The 21,704-nt window shown below is 31.9% G+C and overlaps 1 protein-coding gene across 1 annotated transcript in view; it reads left to right on the plus strand.

Moving 5' to 3' along the window:
* Positions 1–21,704, plus strand: part of Smp_163250 (hypothetical protein) — a gene marked incomplete at both ends in the record, with an annotated part of 45,604 nt that overhangs the window by 12,183 nt on the left and 11,717 nt on the right. The window contains 8 exons of the mRNA XM_018788720.1: positions 2,807–3,090; positions 5,575–5,718; positions 6,877–7,299; positions 9,931–10,095; positions 13,049–13,239; positions 16,778–16,873; positions 18,802–19,078; positions 21,206–21,520. Of these exons, the coding sequence (XP_018646543.1) occupies positions 2,807–3,090; positions 5,575–5,718; positions 6,877–7,299; positions 9,931–10,095; positions 13,049–13,239; positions 16,778–16,873; positions 18,802–19,078; positions 21,206–21,520 (1,895 nt within the window). The remainder of the gene's footprint in view (positions 1–2,806; positions 3,091–5,574; positions 5,719–6,876; positions 7,300–9,930; positions 10,096–13,048; positions 13,240–16,777; positions 16,874–18,801; positions 19,079–21,205; positions 21,521–21,704) is intronic.

Genomic DNA, 21,704 nt, shown 5'->3' on the forward strand with positions numbered 1-21,704 from the left:
TCGAATTATGTCACCATATCATCAAAATGATTATTAACTAATTAGACCAGAAGCTGGCCACTGTAAAAGGAGAAGATGAACATATTTCTTCTGGACACAAAGCCTCGGCTTTTTGATTTGAATAGCTATTACTTCAGCCATCTGAAGGATTCTTAGTTTGACGGATTTAAGCAGATTGCTGTTAACACGATATTTTACTGTAAATGAGTACTTCATGTTGGATGTATAGCTCGTTTGTACTAAATGAGTTAAAATCAAGCTTTTAACAGTTTTAACTATATTGTAGTGAACAAGAAGACAAGTGGGGACAATCGAATGTATTTAACACGAAAATTGCGGACAGTCTCACTAAAATCTGACAACCATACAGTAAACAGTTAATTTGCAAACTATCAATCAATTGTCTCAATCTTGACCATTCCTTCTGTAAATATCAGTCTATAGTCTCCGATTATTATTGTTCATGCATTTTCATACCAATTGCGTTTCGTTTCCGTTCTTTCCTTATCGATCTTCTAGTGAAATACATTCTCTTCTTGACCATCGTCATATACTAATTATGTGGATATAAGCAACCCATACCACATTACCTTTGCTTATTTACACTTTGAGGTGCTCAAAAGCATGAAAATACGATTTTCTAGAATACCTGCTGATGTAAATTGCTTTAGCTGAATTGATAGATACCGAAAGAAGTAAGTAGTCTAAGTAAATTATCCTTCAATCTCAGAGTGACCACCGGATGTGTGGAAAACATCAATTATAATTTACCTGCATTCAAAGTTCTTCGGATTGTTCAATGCAACTTTCGTATTAGCTTTGGGCTGATTGCATCGCCACCAATTTATAGTCGTATATACAGAGACATTTTGCTCACAATTAGGCCTTCTTTATGATCTCTCATGCCTAAATGCTTGTTAATGAAATTCTCCTGATATTTACTTTATTTCAAAATAGTGCACGGTGCCTTTGTTTCTTCCTCAACCACATCTGACGAGAATATGTTCGTGATTCTATAATGAAGTGTCTTTATCAGGTTCCTTTTATATTCTAGTGGGAAAAAATTAAGAAAATTTGTTTGTTGGCCAGTTCATCTAGTTTTCTCTTTTAAGTTTCATCTTAGTGATTCATCTATTATCCTTGTGAGAAGAACATTTAAAAGTGTATTCTTTTCTTCCTCACATGTGAATTTAATAGACGGAGGAACTTCATTAATCGATTGAGTGTCTTTACTCGATCAATATGGTCGTTACAAAGGGTCACTGTACCGTCTATATATTGACATTGAAGTGAAAACTTGTCAGTGGATCGTTCTACAGTTTAGTCATAAAAATGTCACCCAATATGCGACCTGGTGGTAAACCTTTCGCGAAACCATCTATTTCACCACTAAATTTGAAGTTTACGTTCATAGTACATTTAAGAAATAATTCTTAAGTGATCTACATGGGGATTGTAGTCTCTATTTATTGTTCACTAAGTTTTCCACAAATATATTCTACAGTCTCCCTGAGTGGGAAAATTGTAAACAATGATATTACGTCTAAGGACATCATCGTTTGTCCTTTCGTCTTTATGTCTTTGATCTTCTCGACGAACAGGAATACGTCCCTAATACTATGTCTCTGTGTAGTGGCATTAAAATTTTTACCAACCTCTTTGCTACAGTATGGTAAGGAGAATTGTACATATCACAAATTGGTCTCAATGGGATATCCAGCTTTTGTACGTTCAGGAGTTCGTATAACCTTGGTAAATGGGCAGCTATCGACATATTCAATGTTAAAGATGTTTCCATTATTAAAGTTTAAGTTAATTATTCGCCTCCCTGTCCATAGTATGTTACTGTCCTGTCTGCAAGATACTTATAGCTATACATTTTAATCAGTTGTTGTCTATCCGTTACACAAGTGAACAAAGTAGGAAATAAATTGGTTTAGTGATTGATAAATTACCCAACAGTCATCACTAAGAACGAGTATCCTTCGAAAGGTGCCTTAAAAATTGAGGAATGTTTGTAAAACAGAGAAAGCTATATTCAGTTTAATCGTGAATCACTTAAATGTCAATTCCATTTCATTTTAATGAATTATCTCAAATGGATCGTGAGATATCTACACTGTTATTAAAAAAATTAAGAGGTTAAACAGTAGATTAAATGTTTTCAAGCTATTTGTTAAATGAAAATCTGCTTGTTATAAGTCGTATGATTTACTTGCTCTTCCTATTTTAGAAGCTGTTCCGATATAAATTGAAATAATTGTTCTTTGTTCCTTGATATTGTAAATCTTTGATAAAAACTATTAACAGAAGGGTTTTTGTGGATATAATAGCAATTTTGATAGTTGAGATCATGAATCAATTGAAGCTAGACCTGGAGTTCTAGTGAGAAGCAGTGACCAGTGGAGTTTAACCAGGTCTGTTGTGGGATAGTAACTCATTGAACACATTGGTGGATGTGTCGCTCAATTTCGTGGATCGGTTGAAGTTAGACATTAACAGCTCTGAATGCCGGCTCAGTGGTCTAGTGGTTGAGCGCTCGCACGCGAAACTGATAGGTCCTGGGTCCGAACCTCGCGAGACGGGGTCGTGGATGCACACTGCTGAGGAGTCCCACAATGAGACGAAACGGCCGTCCGGTACTTCCAGGTTCTCCATGGTAGTCTAGCTTCAATTGATACATGATCTCAACTATCAAAAAAACTATTAGATTTGACGAAATTTGAAGGTATATCAATTAAATATTTTTCTGTTTATTTATGCTGATTATTTTCTCCATTACACTATGTTTGTTTATCTATTTTAGTAAATAATCCCGAAAGTGATAATCATTCAGTTAATTTAAATCTAATCCGTTTAAATAGTAAAAATCTTATTCAGAAGAGATGGCCAAAACATCATTACTGGGATCAATATGAATCAAGAATGTTGGTTGTAGAAGCTGCACCAATCTCACCTGATCATCCAATATTAAAATCTAAATTAAATGTACTTGAAAAAGTAAATAATGAACATACTGGAATTAATTATATAACTGATAATGATACTGATCAACATACTACTGTGGATAATCGATCGTCTAGTAAAAGGGTATGAATTATTTATCCAAAATACATATAGAGAGTCAGTAAAAAATAACTCACAAATAAATGTTCTTTTGTATGATGTTAGTGTATCTTTAGTCAATTTAGTCATTGTTCACTCATTAACAATCCCATTTCAAATGAATTTGTTTCTTACATTCATAAAAGTATTCTGAATATCTTTTTGGTTAAAATTTACTGAGTGTTAGTTTGCAAGTTGTTGGGCTGGAAAAAATTCATAAGACTTTATTATTTATCATTTAGATTCAATCAGTCTTATTTTGAAACTCCTTACTTTGGCATGCTTATGGATGTAGGAATTTGTCATCATCTTGAATTGTAACTCCAAAGGTTTTAACTTATCACTGGTAATCAACTCCAGTTTTTTACTGAACAAGATTACATTGAATAAAGCCGCTTTCTCTTACTATTCATGTTAGTGGCTGATAGATGAATGTAAATAATATATTTTACCTTAGTTAATAGTTATTTTAGGCATTCTGTTGAACTTCAGTAGCTTAGGATTTTCTACTGGGAATCCTAATTCAATATCTATCACATGAAAATGACAACTATTCTTTCAGTCGAAACAGGAGTTTACGATGAACTGGTTAAGTTAGCATATTTTAACTAGTATTCCGTATGACTGAAATGTTCCCGGGCATTCTGTTATTGAAGTAAAGACATCCCGTAGTGAATGAACACCCATGGGAGAAAGGCCAATTTATCAGTTAACAGAAAATTACAGAATTTCATAAAATACGAAAACTATACATTAAATAATTCATTTGTATATCTTCCATCAGTTGTCTTTTACAAACCGTATCGTTCTTTCATTCCTGTTGTTATTACAGTTACTCTCTGTTTAGATTCCTGTTCTCTTCAGTTTGATCTTCTCAACGTTCTGCTACCAGGTATTACAATTCTGAATGGTGTTACATACTACTTGTGTCTGTCGACATAAGTAGCATGCACTATGATACTATATCATGGTCAGATTGATTTAGAGTGTTTTATGTACAAATTAATTGATTACATTTTTATCTATGAACATAGTTTATAACGTAATCTTCAAACATTCCAAAATGTTGCTTTTATTTGATATGTAGAATAAATAAGGACATTATAATTATAGTCATTATCATCACTGTTGCTCGTTTATGTCAAAACGTTGAAAGTAAAAAGGAATCTTATTGTTTGAAGCGTTTGATTAATCGGATATTATTTCTTAACATATTTGGGTGTGGAGATTGTTGAACTTTGTACTTTTATATAGAGAACTCGACTGACCAATGAATTTCATCCATGATGGTGGTGGAACATTTCTAATCGACTTAATTTAGAGGTGTAATCTACTGAATACCAGCTCAGTGATCTGAACTCAGGTAAAGCGGTCGTTAGCCAGTTGTTTAGCTGTCCAGAGTTTTCTGGATTTCAATGACTCTCCAAGGTTGTTCGTTGATCTGAAAATACAAAATGTGATTTCTGTTGAGCGTAGACGATCATTCAAAATGCAAATTATACTGTAGAGAACCGAACACTGGTTGGAGACAATCGAATGTATTTAAGCAAAAATTACAGACTATCTCAGTAAATTCTGATAACCAAACAATGAACAGTCAATTTGCAAATTAACAACCAATTGTTTCAATCTTCACTGTTTGTTCTCTAATTCCATTGCTCATGCATTTTCCATACGATTGCGCTTCATTTCAGTTCTTTCCTTATCGGTCTTCTGCGAAAATACATTCTATGTCTGACCCACATCATATACTACTTATATAGATATAAGTAGACCACACCACAATACTACAACTAAATTATAAAATTTACTGGGTTTTAGGTTGTAGTTTATATTAAAGATGATCATATTATACAGTTATATACTTCAGTTGTATACTCAGTGAAAATCTAAATTCTTGCTAACTAACTGTTTGTTTATAGTTTTAAACTGATAGATATAAAACCTATCCTTGACTACTTCCAGGATTGTTCATTAATTACTTTTGTTTAACTGAAACTGTCAATATATTTTGTAACTAATTCTATGTTCAACGCCGTAAGTTAATTTTACAGTTGGGATAGCAACTTTCTTCAATCATTAAAAGAATTGAAGTTATTCTTCATTACAGCATAAGACAGATTATGATGGCTAGGTACAATAAATCAATGAATTTTCTGTTCTTACTAAGTTTCGGTTTTCCTCAAGGGTTTAGGCTGTAGGTTTCGACCAACCACCTTAGTGTTTTAATGTGAAATGATTTAGACTAATATTGATTTAACATAGAATAAACTTGTGATTGCTTTTATGTTCATTGTATTAACAAATAAATAGTAAGTAATGTATAAAGTATCATGAAAGATCTGTCTTTTTGATATACAAATCTACCGGTATTTTAGTAACTATTGGTCTATTTATGTCAAACAAATAATAGTACAATCTTCTACCAATGAATTTCTATTTTGCTTTCCTTCATTTTTATTTCTTTAGAAATCAAAAGTTTCTACTTCTATTGTTTCATTGTTTGTTAGTCCAGATCGAAATGATACAATAATTCAAGGATCATTTCTAATGTCTTTTCATCATAGTGCATTGATTGGTGTTGAAGTACCATTCATATATTTTTCTGTTCGTGTATGTTACTATTTATTATGTTTATACAAACAAAAATTTATTAAATTGTACTTATTAAAAAAAGATTTGTACAAATCTCTGTTATGAAATAATTTTAGAACAGATAAATGTGAGAAAATGATAACTGTGGGCTGCCAAATGATTTGTTTCAATGTAAAGTTCCTGAAGTTCTAATGAGAAATCAAAAGGTACTAAGATTAACGATGTTGTAAGGGTGACAATTAACATATGATGAAACTGAAGAACCGTACATCTATTTTATTGATTGATGAAAGTAGGAAAATGTAAATATTATGACCCTTGATGAAGAAGCTTGTTATATAATCTGAGGGCTCTTTGTTTGACCTGTTTGATAGCAACTGACAATGAAATGTTGAGAAGTTTCAAACTAGAAAAAAATTGTCTACATTTTGGTAATATTCAACTAGAGAAACCTAAATGTAAAAAATGACCTTCATAATGTGATAAATTAAGATTGAAAATAGTACACTTTATATACACTAACCCAAAACAGTTCATGATATTCAAAATTAGGAATACATTTCCACGCTATGTACGATACAATTTTAACTCATAAAGTAAAAATCCAATCAGTCATGATTAGAACCCCGGTCAGTTTGTGAATTATAAGTTTGATCATGTGTAATGTAATAAAAGCTTGGACTGATGAAAATTTTTAGATTACACAGAAATAACTATTTGGTTCATATTAATTTTCGTTAACCTTCTAGTTGATTGCAAAGTGAGGTTTAAACTATCGTCATATTCTTCTTCAAATTTATATTGACTTGTAAAACCGAAGAACTTTTCAGTTAGATTTACCTAACATTATATCTTTCAGTAGTAATCCTAAGAATATTAAACTTTTTTTTAGCCTACTCTGAGGAAAAAGTACACATTGAATTAGATAAATATGTAAGGGATGTCCTGAGGTCTATGTTGTCTATTACACAAAAAAGGGTATCGATATTCGAAATTAACTATTTTGGACACTTTTATGTAGCAACTGTTTGTAAATTAATATACCCATTTTAAATAATCTTTTTTCGTTTATATATCTTTTCAAAATGTCATCCATTAACATTCAATTTGTTGATCCTATTATGTACCCATTTAATACATCAAAAATAATCATCTAATTCATTCTCAATTTTTCAGTGGGATATAAATCGTCTTATTCTTAATGAACAATATCGAAATCGTTCTGAAAAGATTACATCTGATCGTCGTATAATCAATAAAATTGATTGTATATCAACAATTACAAATAATTATATTAATGATTTAGATCTGAATATATCATTGCATAGAGAAGATGAAGAATTGAATAATAATGATAATATCAATATTCAATCGAGAAAGAAATCGATGATTAGTGAAGTGAATGATGGTGATGAATTAGCAACTCAGAATAGAGTACATTATATTGATAGATGTGTAATGCAAAATTTTATTGGTCTTGAAGATTCTGATGAGAAAACGCGTGAAGCTATGCTAAATTTCAGCTATTATTTAGCATTAGGGGAAATGGATTCTGCATTTAGAGCTATGAAATTGATTAAAAGTCCAATCGTTTGGCAGGTATGTTATTGTGAATCATTCTTTGATACAGGAAAGTGCATAATGACTTATTTAAACAAATATCCAATTTAATTACCATACCACACAAAAATACAACCCTCACACTTGAGTTTCAATTTGTTATCTATGAAACCTGATTAATAGTTATTTTCACAGTTGAAATCATGAGTCGATCTAAGCTAGACTACTAGTGAAAACGTGGAAGCACGGAGCGACCACTTCGTCCTAGCATGGGTCTCCTCCACAAACCCCCATACTGATAACAATCATGTGCTCACTAGTGACTAGCTTCAAGATCTAACCTCTGGAGTTCTGCTGAAAAGCTGTGAACAGTGGAGTTCAATCCATGTCGGGTATGAGACAGTTATCTACTTCAGGCAATAGAGTAAGAGGTGCGGAAGATTATGGATTGGTTGAAGCTAGACATTAACAACGTTGGATACCATGCCAATGATCTAGAGGTCAGGCATTCGCGCGCGAGACCGAAGGTCTTGGATTCGAGCTTCGTGTGCGGAATCATGAGTGCGCATTGTTAAAGAGTTCCATACTAGGGTGGAACGGCCGTCAAGTGATTCTAGGTTTTCAATGATAGTCTAGCTTAGATCGACTCATGATTTCAACTGTGAAAATATTGTAATCTCTACAAACCCCTATACTGATGACTATGATTTGAGAAAAATTGGGTCATTCAAAGCATTCACTAATATTGTAGATTCTGAAAGATTATCACAAGGTGTATTTTGTACTGAGTGATTTGCGATAAAATTCAAATAATAATAGGTATCATTACCAAGTTCTGATTTGATAATTTTGAATAAATTGAGCATTGGGTAGATTGTTATAAATAAGTAATAATAACAATAATCACAGTTATAATAAAAGAAACAATTCAACTGTGCAAAATGTTAGTATGATCTGTTTCTCATGTCAAAATAATTTTTAAATTGTGATTCTAGGAAAATATTTCATATCACCCTATGACAAAGCCTAAAAAATGAAGACATTATAACTTAATTGATTGATTCCTATCAGGACTAAGGACTACGGAAACATAACATTAATCACTACTCAGTAGTTTATCAATGTAAATATCTCAGTCCTACAAAAGTTCAGTCCCGATTCAAAAACTTACTTTCAACATCTGATACTGTGAACCTGGATGACTCTGGTTTAAATCCCTTAGAGAGCATCAGAAGCCTCAAGGTGATGAGTGCTAACTACTGAGAAACTTAGTTCCAATGTTTAAACAGACTACTCTCAGCCACCTTACGTATTGATAGGATTTACCATTCATGCATTTCAATTCAAGGTCAAACGATAGGTGAGCACTGCTGATGTGTGCGCACTAATGGTCAAGATTTGGCTTGATTTTCTGAGGAAGACAAATACACAATATTGATTAAAAATCTGGCTAAATTTTCTGAGGAAAGCAGGTGTATATTCATGAATGAGTTTGTACATATATTTTGATTCAGTTAGTCAATGAAAGTTCCCTACTCACTATTGATGTTCTCTCGCAAATAGATATTTGGGTACATATATACAGAAACCGTATATATCAGCGTCAGACTCGGATGATCGCCAGATACAACACTTATAATATCGGCAAATAATGGTGAAATAATCATAACAACATTGAATTTATGCCTACTAGAGTTATATATTTTTTAAAATGTTTTTTTTATTATGTCATTATTTCTTGCAAATATATACGATGAAACTTTTCGATAAGCGTAAGTACCAAGAAATTCTTGTGTAAATTTAAGAAGACAGTGTTGATTTCAATTAGATCTTTTACATATTTTACCCTATCTATTGAAATAATTGTAATGATAAATAAGTAAGTTAAGTTAAAATGTCTTGGAATTGAAACAGCTTTCCCCAATGGGTTCGGATAGCTGTAGCGTTATATTAAAAATTGATTGAAGTTGAAATTGTACCATTTGACGTTGGACTGACTTTCAAATGGTAATCTGTTTGCAATGAAACGTGAGTGTCCTAGTTTCAGTTTTTGATGGGATTGTAGTTGCTCCCTAGTGTGGAATCCCATACTAGGAAACAACAAGTATCAAGTGCTTCCTACTATCAACTGGTAACTCATTCTATGATAAATACAACCTACAAATCAAATCAAATGATTGTTTTGGAATATTTTATGGGGATTTTTAAACTGCTAAAATTGTATTGAATTGATAATCCCAACTGAGAGCTAAAGTATTTCAATGAAGAACATTTTATTAGTTGAATTCATGAGTTGATGTAAACTTGACCACCATTGAAAAACCTACAAGCACTAGACGTCTGTTTCGTCCAAGTATGAGACTCCTTATCAGTGCTTCCAAGTTTTCAATGGTGGTTTAGTTTAAATCAACTAATGAATTCAACTACTAAATTACTACAATCTCTACGTATCCCCATTCCGAAGAACATGTTCTTGTAGATAATTACATTTAAAGAGGCTATAGAATCGTATCTATGTGAAAAATAACTCGATAGATAATACAATTACTTCTCTTCCTTATACTTTGAAAATCTGAACACAAATGCTGATTAAATTGTGCCTTTTTATGACAATTTATTGCTCTTTTTAACCTTAATTAGACTTTCTTTATGGTACAATTTATTTTATAGAATATGACTAAAATGTGTGTTACTACTTGCCGATTGGATGTTGCTCGTGTTTGCTTAGGGAAAATAAATAATCCAATGGGATCAAAAATGTTACGTGAATTTAAAAGTAAAGAACCAGAATTAGAAGCTCAAGCAGGAGAATTGGCTTTACAGATTGGCATGACTGTAAGTGTTTAACTTTAATTCATTTTTTAATTGTCTTATCTCTCAAACATTTTATACGATCTTTTCAGGAAGACTTTTTGTCATTGGTTTTCGTCATAGGCTTTAATCATCTCCGGAAAAATTGTAAACCAGAAAACGTTAAATATAGTAGTTTAGAATTAACTTATAATTGTGTACCCGTAAGAGAATGAACTGAGCGTTTTCATGTCTCACAGAGAGAACACTTTACCCCTAGGGATAATTAACCTGAATTTAATTATTCATACTTTCAAGTGTAGTTAATCTACGGTAAAGCACTACCATCATTCAGTGCAGGGTATGATATCTGCTTTACTTGCAACTTGGTTGAATTTCACTAATTATGCCTTCTTTATTGAAACTTTGGCAATTCTTTTTGATACTGATCATTAACAAATACAAAATCGTGGTTTAGTTTGATGATTAGTGTAGGTTACTCTGGCTAAAGTTCATTTTATTCATGAATCATGATGAGGCATTATGAACAAAAGGATCAGTCAACGACATTGTATAAGGAATGAGTGTTTGCTGCATTCCTATTTTTTGGTAATGTTGTTTAGAGCAGTAGGAAAGCCATTCATCCTTATCGTTAGTTATACCATAGACAGTGATACTAGTTATTCTTAAAAAGACTGTCTGATCATTAATTTCATGTTTGATAGAATTCATTCATGATACTTACAGTCTATGTTTCATTAGTTACAGTTAGTGTAGACATATGTCATTTTCTGTTTTCTTACCGTGTTAATGTTTATTCTTTTATGTTCTTACCCCAGCGAGCACTGTGTTTTGGAGTAGATGATTAGGTTATTTACGTAAGATATATACTACATTCTTCAGATTTCTACAAATTTCCTTTAGATTCCTGTCCTTTTTTTAACTATCTTGGTTTCAGATTGTGATCTAAGGTTTAAATATGTTTAGTCCTTAGTCGTATGTATAAGTTCGTGATATAGCTAATGTGGTTCTGAGGTATGATTTTAAATTTCTCAATATTTTAAGCATAAGCTGAAATCCTCCTCTAGTATTTAGTATTTTACAGTTAGCTCATTCTTTCGCTAATTCGACAGTATTAAAGAGTCATATTAATTTTCGTGAAATAGATAAATGAACTTTATTTTGTCAGCTGATAAATTATTGACATATGTATCATACTGATGTACAATTTATCCAACTTTATCTAATTTCTTATCAGGGATCTCTAAATTTAAATCTCTAGATAAACTGTACAGAATTAAACTCTAACTCTGGAGTCCGAAATGACCCTTTTATTTTACAACTACATCGGTTTTTTAAGGTTTATACGATGGGATGGTTTTATTTAGATAACCGCTGAGGACCGTAAAGCATTAGACACCTGTTTCATCCTAATATGGGACTCAGAAATACAGGTCGACGACATCACCAAGGATCTAACCCCAGAACTATAGGTTCATTTAAAAACACAACCATTAGTATCATTGGATATACTTCAGTATTTCTTTTTTCCTATTGTACTACATATAAGGTTAGTCTACACATCTCCATAGAGTTACATAACCGGGCGAAACATCTGTTTAGCGTTCCACAGTTTTCAATGGTTATTCAACTAAGGTTAGTTCGTTATGTATAGTACAGTATATGACAGCTTCCAAAAACCTCTTTATGCGTGTTTTTGTAGGAAATCTTTTCCAAATAAAACATTTATATGATTTTATTAAGTATTTAATAACCTATTCCTTTTTAATGGTAACAATCGGAGTTAATATTTAACGTTTTATTACCTGAACATTGTACTAAAATGAAACTGCTCATTTAGATTGCTTTTAAGTAGTCATTATTAATAACTGTACAGAACTATGGATTTTGTAACAAAATCGATCTACTTAAATGGGATTTTTATCTCTGAAAATAACAACAGATCAAAAGACTTTTTCTCGAATAATGTTTCAATAAAAAGTCTAAGCAACTTGGTGATAATGTGTTCTGTAAATTGATTGGTCTATGCACAAAGTTTTCTTTGTGAGGAATTACTTACACCTTCTACTGAGTGTAGGGATGGGATTAATTTTATCGTTAATTGAATTATAAAGGGTGACCAAGTTTTTTTAAAACTGTTTTTTGCTCATCTAATCCCTGATCCTGAAGTTATTTAGCTTTTTTCGTAATAGCTAATAAACTGCAGGCATTCCAGCATATCTATTGATTGTTAAATGACATGAGTGGCATGCTTCTAGAAATCCTTTATTCTTCTTTTCGTTTTTTATTTTGACGATTTTAACACTTTTCCAATCAAAATCTTGTTAACATTAGGTAACATGTGTTCATTTGAGCGGAGCTATGTTATGACGCTTGAGAACTAATGAATTATGAAGTAAATAAAGAAGACATCTTCTTCCTTTGGTGTAATGTTTCACATGGTTGTGACTATATAATTTTGTAGACGATGTTCCACTTTTCTGACATTGTTATTATGTTCCTTAGTTGACGTCAAAAAAATTGAAAAGGTTTTGTTGATTAAAGCATTTAGTTCAAAGGAAGATAATGCCATTGAAAATTGTTTTTTCTGTAATCTTAATGAATACAACTTAAGATGAGAATCAAGTCTAAGAGTGAATTTAGGTGCCTCAGTCAATAGTTTGAAGTTATGGTAAAAACATCCACATAAACTGGTCTAATATTTTGTTTAGAACTAATCATTGAATACTATACTATTCAATAACTAGCTAGCGAAGAATTACATAGTGACTTCTTGGGCTCAAAATGTTCATGTAAAATAGACACTCATGTGACATTTTGCCGCCTTACAGTGATTTGTATTTGATTTACTGAAAACAGATGAATATTAAAAACCGTGATGTATTTTGTATGTCTCATATATTAGTTAAACAAGGTAATACTATGTTACTTTGAAAGGTTAATAACTACACACTTCATGTTGGTTTAATTTATTAAGGATGAGGCTGAACAACTATTCATTCAATGTAATCGTTGGGACTTGGTAATTCGTTTACATCAGTCGCTCGGCAACTGGAGCAAAGCTTTGATAACGGCTGAACAACATAATCGTATGTTATTACGTGGTATTCATTATGCCTATGCTAAAGAATTGGAGTCTGTGGGTGACATTCAGCAAGCTATTGAACAGTAAGTTTTATTACTTCAAAGTTATTTTCTTTAATGCTGAAATCGGTTGGCAATACGATTAATAGTGATGAATAACTACTTGCTTTGAACATCTGTTAAGATGCTGACTTCAAACATTTGAATACTGTCATTCTGATGGGAATCTATTTGCCACTGATCATAATATTGTAACCATAAAACAGCTTTTAAGTACTATTATGGCGGCCTGTTTAAACATCTGGGCTACCTGTTCCTGTCATCTACATATTTCAACAAGTTATCTAATTTTGTTTGTTTTAATAAATCATTATGCCTATTAATCGCACAACCTATTCAGGTGCGTTTCTGAAAAGTGTAAGACCTTTCGCTGTAAAGGTTACAGAAGGCCTAATCAGAAATATCGTGGTTGCTGTCAATATGCAGCGAGAAGAATGTACATTATCCAAATGTCGATTGACTGGGCTGCTACGTTCTAACTGGCGATCACTCAATATTTATCGTCAGGAAGGACGAAGAAGTAAGAAACGGAAACTTGTTGAAGTACTTTGTGCTGAGAATTCTATATTGTACAAAAAATATAATATTGAATAAAGCTAATAATTATAATATAATTATAATAATTATAATTATAATTATAATAATGTACACTCAAAAACAATCATACTTTGAGTTTTAAAAAGGTTTGTAGAAGATAATTGCAGGTTTCTATTTAGACAGTAGAAAGACTGAATAATCTGTTGCTTGAGAAGACAATGATAAGTTTTATAAATAAAATGGTTGACCATTGTTTACATTTATGATATTCTACTGTAAAATGAACTATTTTCTTAATTAACTCTAAATACTTATTAAGAAATAATAAGTCCTCATAACATTGTTGATATTGATAATTAAATCTTCTCAAGTCAAATAATTAGCTGCTTGAAGTTGTCCTTAACAAAAGTATCATCAAATTTAATGGTGGTTGGAGGTAGTCAACAGGAAACCCTGGGCCTAGGTTTCGTGCCACTTGGCACACGTCAGCAAGATGCACCTGTAATCTTGAGGGAACTGATGCCTCCCAGCCAGTCTCACGTTACCACTGAGCCATCCGGGCAGCGACCAACCTCCTGCAGGAATGAGATGTATTTACAATTGATTACCTACAACCACCACCATATCTCAACATAATGTATGCAATGTCGAATCATCTAGAATGGTGGCCACATTTCAACTTCATTGTTAGGATTATTTCTGCATTAAGAAGGACCTGACATACATGACATTGATCACCACCCAATGATCAATCAACTGTAAAAGTAACATCATGCATCCTGAGATTTCTGTTCTATTTCTTAATACCTTCTATATTCTTGTTTAGTATTACTTTTCTGGATAAAGTGATTATTTGCAACTAAAAATATCCTTTTATCACAAATTTAACTATAAGCACAAGGTATAAATTGTCAAATTTCACGATTAGAAGAATGGAACTTTAGATTTTTGGGGATTTTGAGCTAGTCAGTTTGATTATATTATCAGCTTTTAACAATCAATTAATTTGATTTTTACCGAATAAATTAAACATTTTCACTGAAATCTATTCACTAGATGCTCACATTGTTATTTTTGAACAAATAGTGACATAATGTAAGAATTTGGCAGTATTTTTTATTGTTCTATTGTAGTGGACAAGAACACAACAGGGGAATCTCTTAGTAAAATCTGACAACCATATAGGAAATACTTTATTTGCAAATTGTCAATCAGTTATCTCAGATTTGATTGTTCCTTTGTTTCCAGATCAATCATTCTCTGTTCTCGTTCTCTTTTCTTTGATCTTATTAACCTACTGCCTCTAGGAATTTCACTTTTGGTTAATGATACATACTACTTATATCTATCGATATCAGTGGCACACACCACATTATAATTTCCATTTGTCGACACATAGATTAATGTTTCGCACTTATTGAAAATGTAAAGGTCTTTGATAGTCTTATAAAATTTACATTCATTTGACATTTGGTATATACATCATTTTCATATCAAAATCATGGAAATTGTTTCCAAGTTAATCAAGTCACAATTTATTCTTTTAAAATATAATAACATTGACTTCAGTAGTTTTACAACAAAAATAAATTATTTTCAATTCAACAAAGTATACCAATGAAAAAATGACAAATAAACTTGTGGAGTATTAGCTCTAAGCTGGTAACGGTAAAACCGTATTCTATCAGAAGGCTAAATACTAATAGTCAGGATTTCAAAAGCATCAATAGTTTAATAAAATATCTCGATATATTCGAACAAGTAAATTTAATTATAAATTAAGTAGACAAAATTATAAATTGTTAAACAGTTTAGAAAGTTGTTATATTATTTGAATTACCAATAGTCAAGTATTTTCACAAATGTTATGAAGACTATGCAGTACTGGACATCAACAAGCATATGTGATAGAAAAATAGATAGGGTTTACTCGATTATGGCTTTTTTTCATTATGTTCATAAAATTTAACTGTATCATGATCTGTACTAGTGGTATTTCTGTGATGTGGGCTACCGATGTCGATAGATATAAGTAGTATGTATCATCAATAAGAAGTGAAATACCTAGAGGCAGTAGGTTAAGAAGATCAAAGAAAAGAGAACGAGAACAGACAATGATTGGTGTGAAAACGAAGGAACAAGCAAGTCTGAGGCAATTGATTGACAATTTGCAAATGAAGTATTTACTATATGGTTCTCAAAATTTACTAAGGAATTCTGTAATTTTTCATTCACACACATTCAATTATTCCTACTTGTGTTCTTGTTCACTACATTATGTTTCATGAACTTATTCTAATCTGAGTAAGAATATAAGACGGGTATTAAAAACTGGCTTATCAGTGAGATAATTTTATTTCTACAGTATACATTACACATGACATAAAAGGATCAATCAGATTTCTACAATTGAATATTTAAAATTTTGTAAATTCAATTAAACAAATTAAATTACCGCTCAATATTCCTGGTTATGTGACCTTGGAATATTGATAATTAAACATAATTTCATAAAAAAAATAGTAAAAGTTAAACAACTAATCAGAGAAAAAAGAAAGGAAAAAGGAACTAGTGATGAACCATAGTTTTTATATTCTACCTTCATTTTATTATATTATTTTATTCAATATAAACTTATACCATTAAATTTTTAATTCTGTTATATTTTCATAGTTGAAAGCATGAGTCAATTGAAGCTAGACCACCATGGAAAACCTGGAAGTACTGAATGGCCGTTTCGTCCTATTGTGGGACTCCTCAGCAGTGTGCATCCACGACCTCGCCTCACGAGATTCGAACTCAGGACCTACCAGTCCTGCGCCAGAGCACTTAACCGATAGACCACTGAGCCGGCATTCGATGATGCTTATGTCTAACTTCAACCAATCCACGAAGATGGAGCATGCTTTCAACTATGAAAATACTAAATCTTCACAAAACCCCTTCTGTTATATTTATTAAATTGATTTTTATTGATTTTAATTATTATAATAAATAAAAAATTTCATTGATATTTTATAATTAGTTATATTCAATCTGGAACTCATTGTTTCGAAGTACCTAGAATGTTACAAAATAATTCAAAATTATTAGAATCATTTGTAAATCAACAAAATGATCAGTAAGTATATATAATTATATTATTGAATAAATCTATTTTATTAAAATTATATTGATATTGACCAATATATCTATTGAATATGTGAATAGATTTATCAATTTTGAATATAATTATATAATAATGTATAGATGTATTGTAGTGAATAAGAACACGACTGGGGGACAATCGAATGTATTTGACACGAAAATTGCAGACAACCTCCGTAAAGTCTGACAACTATACAGTATATAGTTAATTTGCAAACTATCAATCAATTGTCTCAATATTGACCATTCCTTCTGTAAATATCAGTTTATAGTCTCCGATTATTATTGTTCATGCATTTTCATACCAATTGCGTTTCGTTTCCATTCTTTCCTTATCGATCTTCTAGTGAAATACATTCTCTTCTTGACCGTCATCATACACTAATTATGTGGATATAGGTAATCCACACCACAATATGATTAGCTGAAGTAAAATAAATCTTTGGATTTATACTCTAGTTGTTGATATATATATATATATATATATATATATATGGATAGATATCATGAATATTTCAATGAATTTATTAAATATTTTACCTTCGTATTATTAATAATATTGTAATGATTCAAAACACTTCAGTATTCTAGTTTCTAGATTTATGATTTGAATTCGTGTAGTAAGTTTATTTTGATTTTCTTCACTGTAGACAAATTTTAACGATAAATTTTTTTGATTGTTAGTCAAATACTGGTGATATAAACTATTCAATTTTCACAGATATGCCATATTATGTAGAATTTTTCCATGGAATATATACCCATTGATAGGGGATTATATATCATGATTCAGCAGTCTAAAGATTTTATTTTTACTGTTAGATTCTAGGGTCCTGACTTCAATGCTTTGCGAAGTTGAAGTTGTATTTTTTGCGAAGTTCAAAACCAAGATGAAACAAGTATCGAGTACTCATCTTTTCATTCTTTTGTTAGGGTCATAATTCCAAATGAGATATTATGTACCGTCGTAATGCTTGAAAAACCCAGAAATCAGTATGGGGATTCGTGGACATTGTAGTATTTTCACAGTTAAAATCACGAATCAATCTAAGCTGGACCACTGATGAGGACCTAAAAGTACTTGACGACCGTTTCGTCCTAGTACGGGACTCCTCATCAGTGCGCTCAGTGGTCTAGAGGTCAAATATTCATACGCGAGACTGGAGATCCTGGCTCCGACTCCCACGTGTGAGATCGTGGATGCGCATGTCGAGGAGTCCCCTATTAGGATGAAACGGCCGTCTAGTACTTTCAGGTCTCCAATGATGCTCTAGCTCCGACCGACTCGTTATTTCAGCTGCGAAAATCCAGATATGCAAAAAGTGAAAACTAAAACTGCGTAGACGGTTTAAAAAATAAACTCTTCCAATATGTTCATAAGCCATAATGATATGTGGAGCACTAGACTGATTTAAACAGAAAGACATTCAAGAGGTTACGTAAGAAAATGGCGGATTTAAATAACCTACTCCCTGTCGTATCTAACTAATAATACAGCTTTAAAACATCTTGGGGTCTGTCGTGTTTGCCTTAGCAAATCAGACTTCTCGACCAAAATTATTGTTTTATAACAACTCCTAATTTCAATAGTCTCGACAATTCTTTCTTTGTCATTGCTAAATACCCATGAGTTATTTTTACCTATCCAACAACGTTTTTAAAGATTTTCCAAATTATTCAAAACGGCATCTTGAAACTGATATCATTCTTAATGATTCGTGTTCTTGGACTTTATTTAATAGTTATTATTATAATACAAGCTGACTGAACAATTTACAAAATACAAAAAAATGATGAATAAATACAGAATGATCTCTTTCTGTATCACTGTGGAGAAATCTTAAAAAATACAAATTGACTGACTAAATTCTGAAACATTCATTTTCTTTTTTTTGAACTTAGAAATATCAAAAGTTGGTGGGCAAAAAAATTAGAAGCTCAAGGGCGTCTTGAAGAAGCGAAAATATATTATTCGAGCTCAAAAGATTACCTATCATTAGTACGTGTACTATGCTGTCTTGGTGAAGAATCAGAAGCTGAAACAATATGCAATGAAACTGATGATCCTGGTGCTTGTCATCATTTAGGGAATCATTTAAAATTGAAAGGTTGTATAGACCAAGCAATTCGTTTGTTTACAAGAGCAAAAGCTTATTCAAGTGCAATACGTTTGTGCAAGGTAATAAATGCAAATCAACATAATATCATCAACATTAAAAAACTAGACTAACATGAAATTGGTCATGATTCATTAATAGGTCGATTGTAAATATCTTTGTCAACTCAGGGTGTGTCACACCCCGAATAACTTAATGGTAACGTTTTGCAATGTGAAGCTTGAACCCTACAGGAAGAATCAGTTTCCTAAAGAGTTCAAGTATCCACTGATGAGGAGTGCTAACTGGGACGAAACGTTATTGCAGGGTTCTCAACTAACCAACTTCAACCACACAACAAGATCTTAATGTTGGTTATGTTAAAAAACAAATATGATAATTAGCACTTATTAAGAGTTATCTGATTTCATTATTTGACCATATCCTATCATACATTAAAGATCATTGATTATTATCATTGTGAAACTTGGTGTCATGTGTTTTGATGTCCATGAAAGTTATGGCGGCAAATAAATTCCCAAAATAAATAGTTCTATAAGTCGTTAACACTGATGCTGACCTCATTAGTTCTACTGGACACACCATCGCTGAAGGCGCTTGGTCACGCATCCACACTGGATCACTATTATGCACTCTGTGTTACGCACGCATCCCAATAACTTGTCAGCTTGGAGCACATACCTCTCGACATATCGATTGTTTTTCAGATATATCTTCGACTACTTCATTCCTGAATATAGTTTGACTGGGTTTGGTATCCTAAACCATTAGGTTGCTATGGACAACAGCTTTGTCAAGTCCTGAATATTAGTGATATCTTTAGACTAAAGTTACTACTCATTTTTATAGCGAAGGTTTACACTAGTTCTGATTTTAGATATTTTCACCATACACCATATATCTACATATTTTTATATCATTTTATTTCGTCGGATGTTGGATGAACGAAAAATTTCTTAATAAAGCTGATGTTTTGTATTTGACATATAACACTACTCCATGACTTGAAAATTACGAACATAATGTCTCAATCATGATCATATATCTACAATTTTCATGAGTCTTCAAACAATAACATCCACCTTGCCCTCAAATGGACTGGCACAGATTAAAGTAAAAAGTCGATTCTGTGTGTCAATTTACTTTTGTGCAGCCATGTGCTTATTGTCACTGTGAAGGAAGTGCTATTCACCGCTTTTATGTGGTGGGGGTTATCACAAAAAGGGAAGAAAAGAAATCAGAAGTCTATTACTTAAACCAGGTCGCTGGATACAGATAGTCCATTTTGGGGGGTTTGGAAAACTTCGACTCCTAATCCATGTTGAATATCATGCTCAGGAATCCTGAGGGAATACGTAAGATAAGAACTCATTTTATTTACTGCCTCCCACTAGACTGAAACTCTTGACATTTCTTAACTGCCTTTGATGTAGACATTTGTGTCAAAGGCTCGGGAAGTAGTTCCCTAGGAAAACTACCCATTCATGCCTGAACATCAGGGGAGAAAGTCAATGATTAAACTAATAAGTTGATTATTATTAATATCTATCTTACAGTCAAAACTTTGTACATTAATGATCAAAACACGACCTACTTAGTCTTTTTTAGTTTTTTTCATATCTTATGAATGCCATAAATAGCATAAATACCTATCGATAACACGTAAAGATTTTCTAAAATCTTTATATATTCTATTGATGTCTCAAATATTTCCTTATTTATTTAGTGAGACTTGTTGATATTTGAATAGTTGAAAGCGTGAGTCAATTGAAGCTAGACCACCATGGAAAACCTGGAAGCGCTAGATGGCTGTTTCGTCCTATTGTTGGACTCCTCAGCAGTGCGCATCCACGACCTCGCCTCACGAGATTCGAACTCAAGACCTACCAGTCTCGAACCAAAGCACTTAACCGATAGACCACTGAGCCGGCATTCGATGATGTTTATGTCTAACTCCAACCAATCCACGAATTTGAGCAACCGTTCATCAATTGTCTTCAATTGACTCACGCTTTCAGTTATAAAAATACTAAATCTCCACAAAACCCCTTCTGACTTGTTGATATATTGAACTATATATTAGTATGTTATTATATTTATCACTTTAATAACAGAAGACATTTTAATATTCCCATAATGTTCATATTGTTACTTTCAATGTTATTTTTCTCCTTAAATATTTCTTACAGGAACATAATCGTAATGATCATCTTTTTAGTTTAGCACAATTAGGCAGATCAGATGATATGTTAGAATCAGCAAAACATTTAGAAAATTATCCAGATTATATTGATAAAGCAATATTATTATATCATAAAGCTGGTAAAATTAATCAAGCTATAGAATTAGCAATAAATACTAAACAATTTGATGCTTTACAAAGTATTATTAGTTCTTTAAATGATGAACAATTAAATCCTATTATGTTAAAACAATGTTCAGAATTCTTTATACAAAATAATCAATTTGATCGAGCTGTTGAAATACTTGCAGCTGGTAAACAGGTAATGTCATGAAATATTTACTCATAATATAAATAAATAAATAATATATTTGTAATATCCACAATGAGTAGAAAAATTAGATTTTCTAACGTTTCGTGATTCAGTGTAAGCCACTTCTTCAGAGAGTGAATAACCAGAATTAACATCAATCCAAGTTTAAATAGTACAACGGAACAATCCAAGA

Source organism: Schistosoma mansoni, assembly GCF_000237925.1.
Source record: "Schistosoma mansoni, WGS project CABG00000000 data, supercontig 0138, strain Puerto Rico, whole genome shotgun sequence".
Taxonomy (NCBI): Eukaryota; Metazoa; Platyhelminthes; class Trematoda; order Strigeidida; family Schistosomatidae; genus Schistosoma; species Schistosoma mansoni.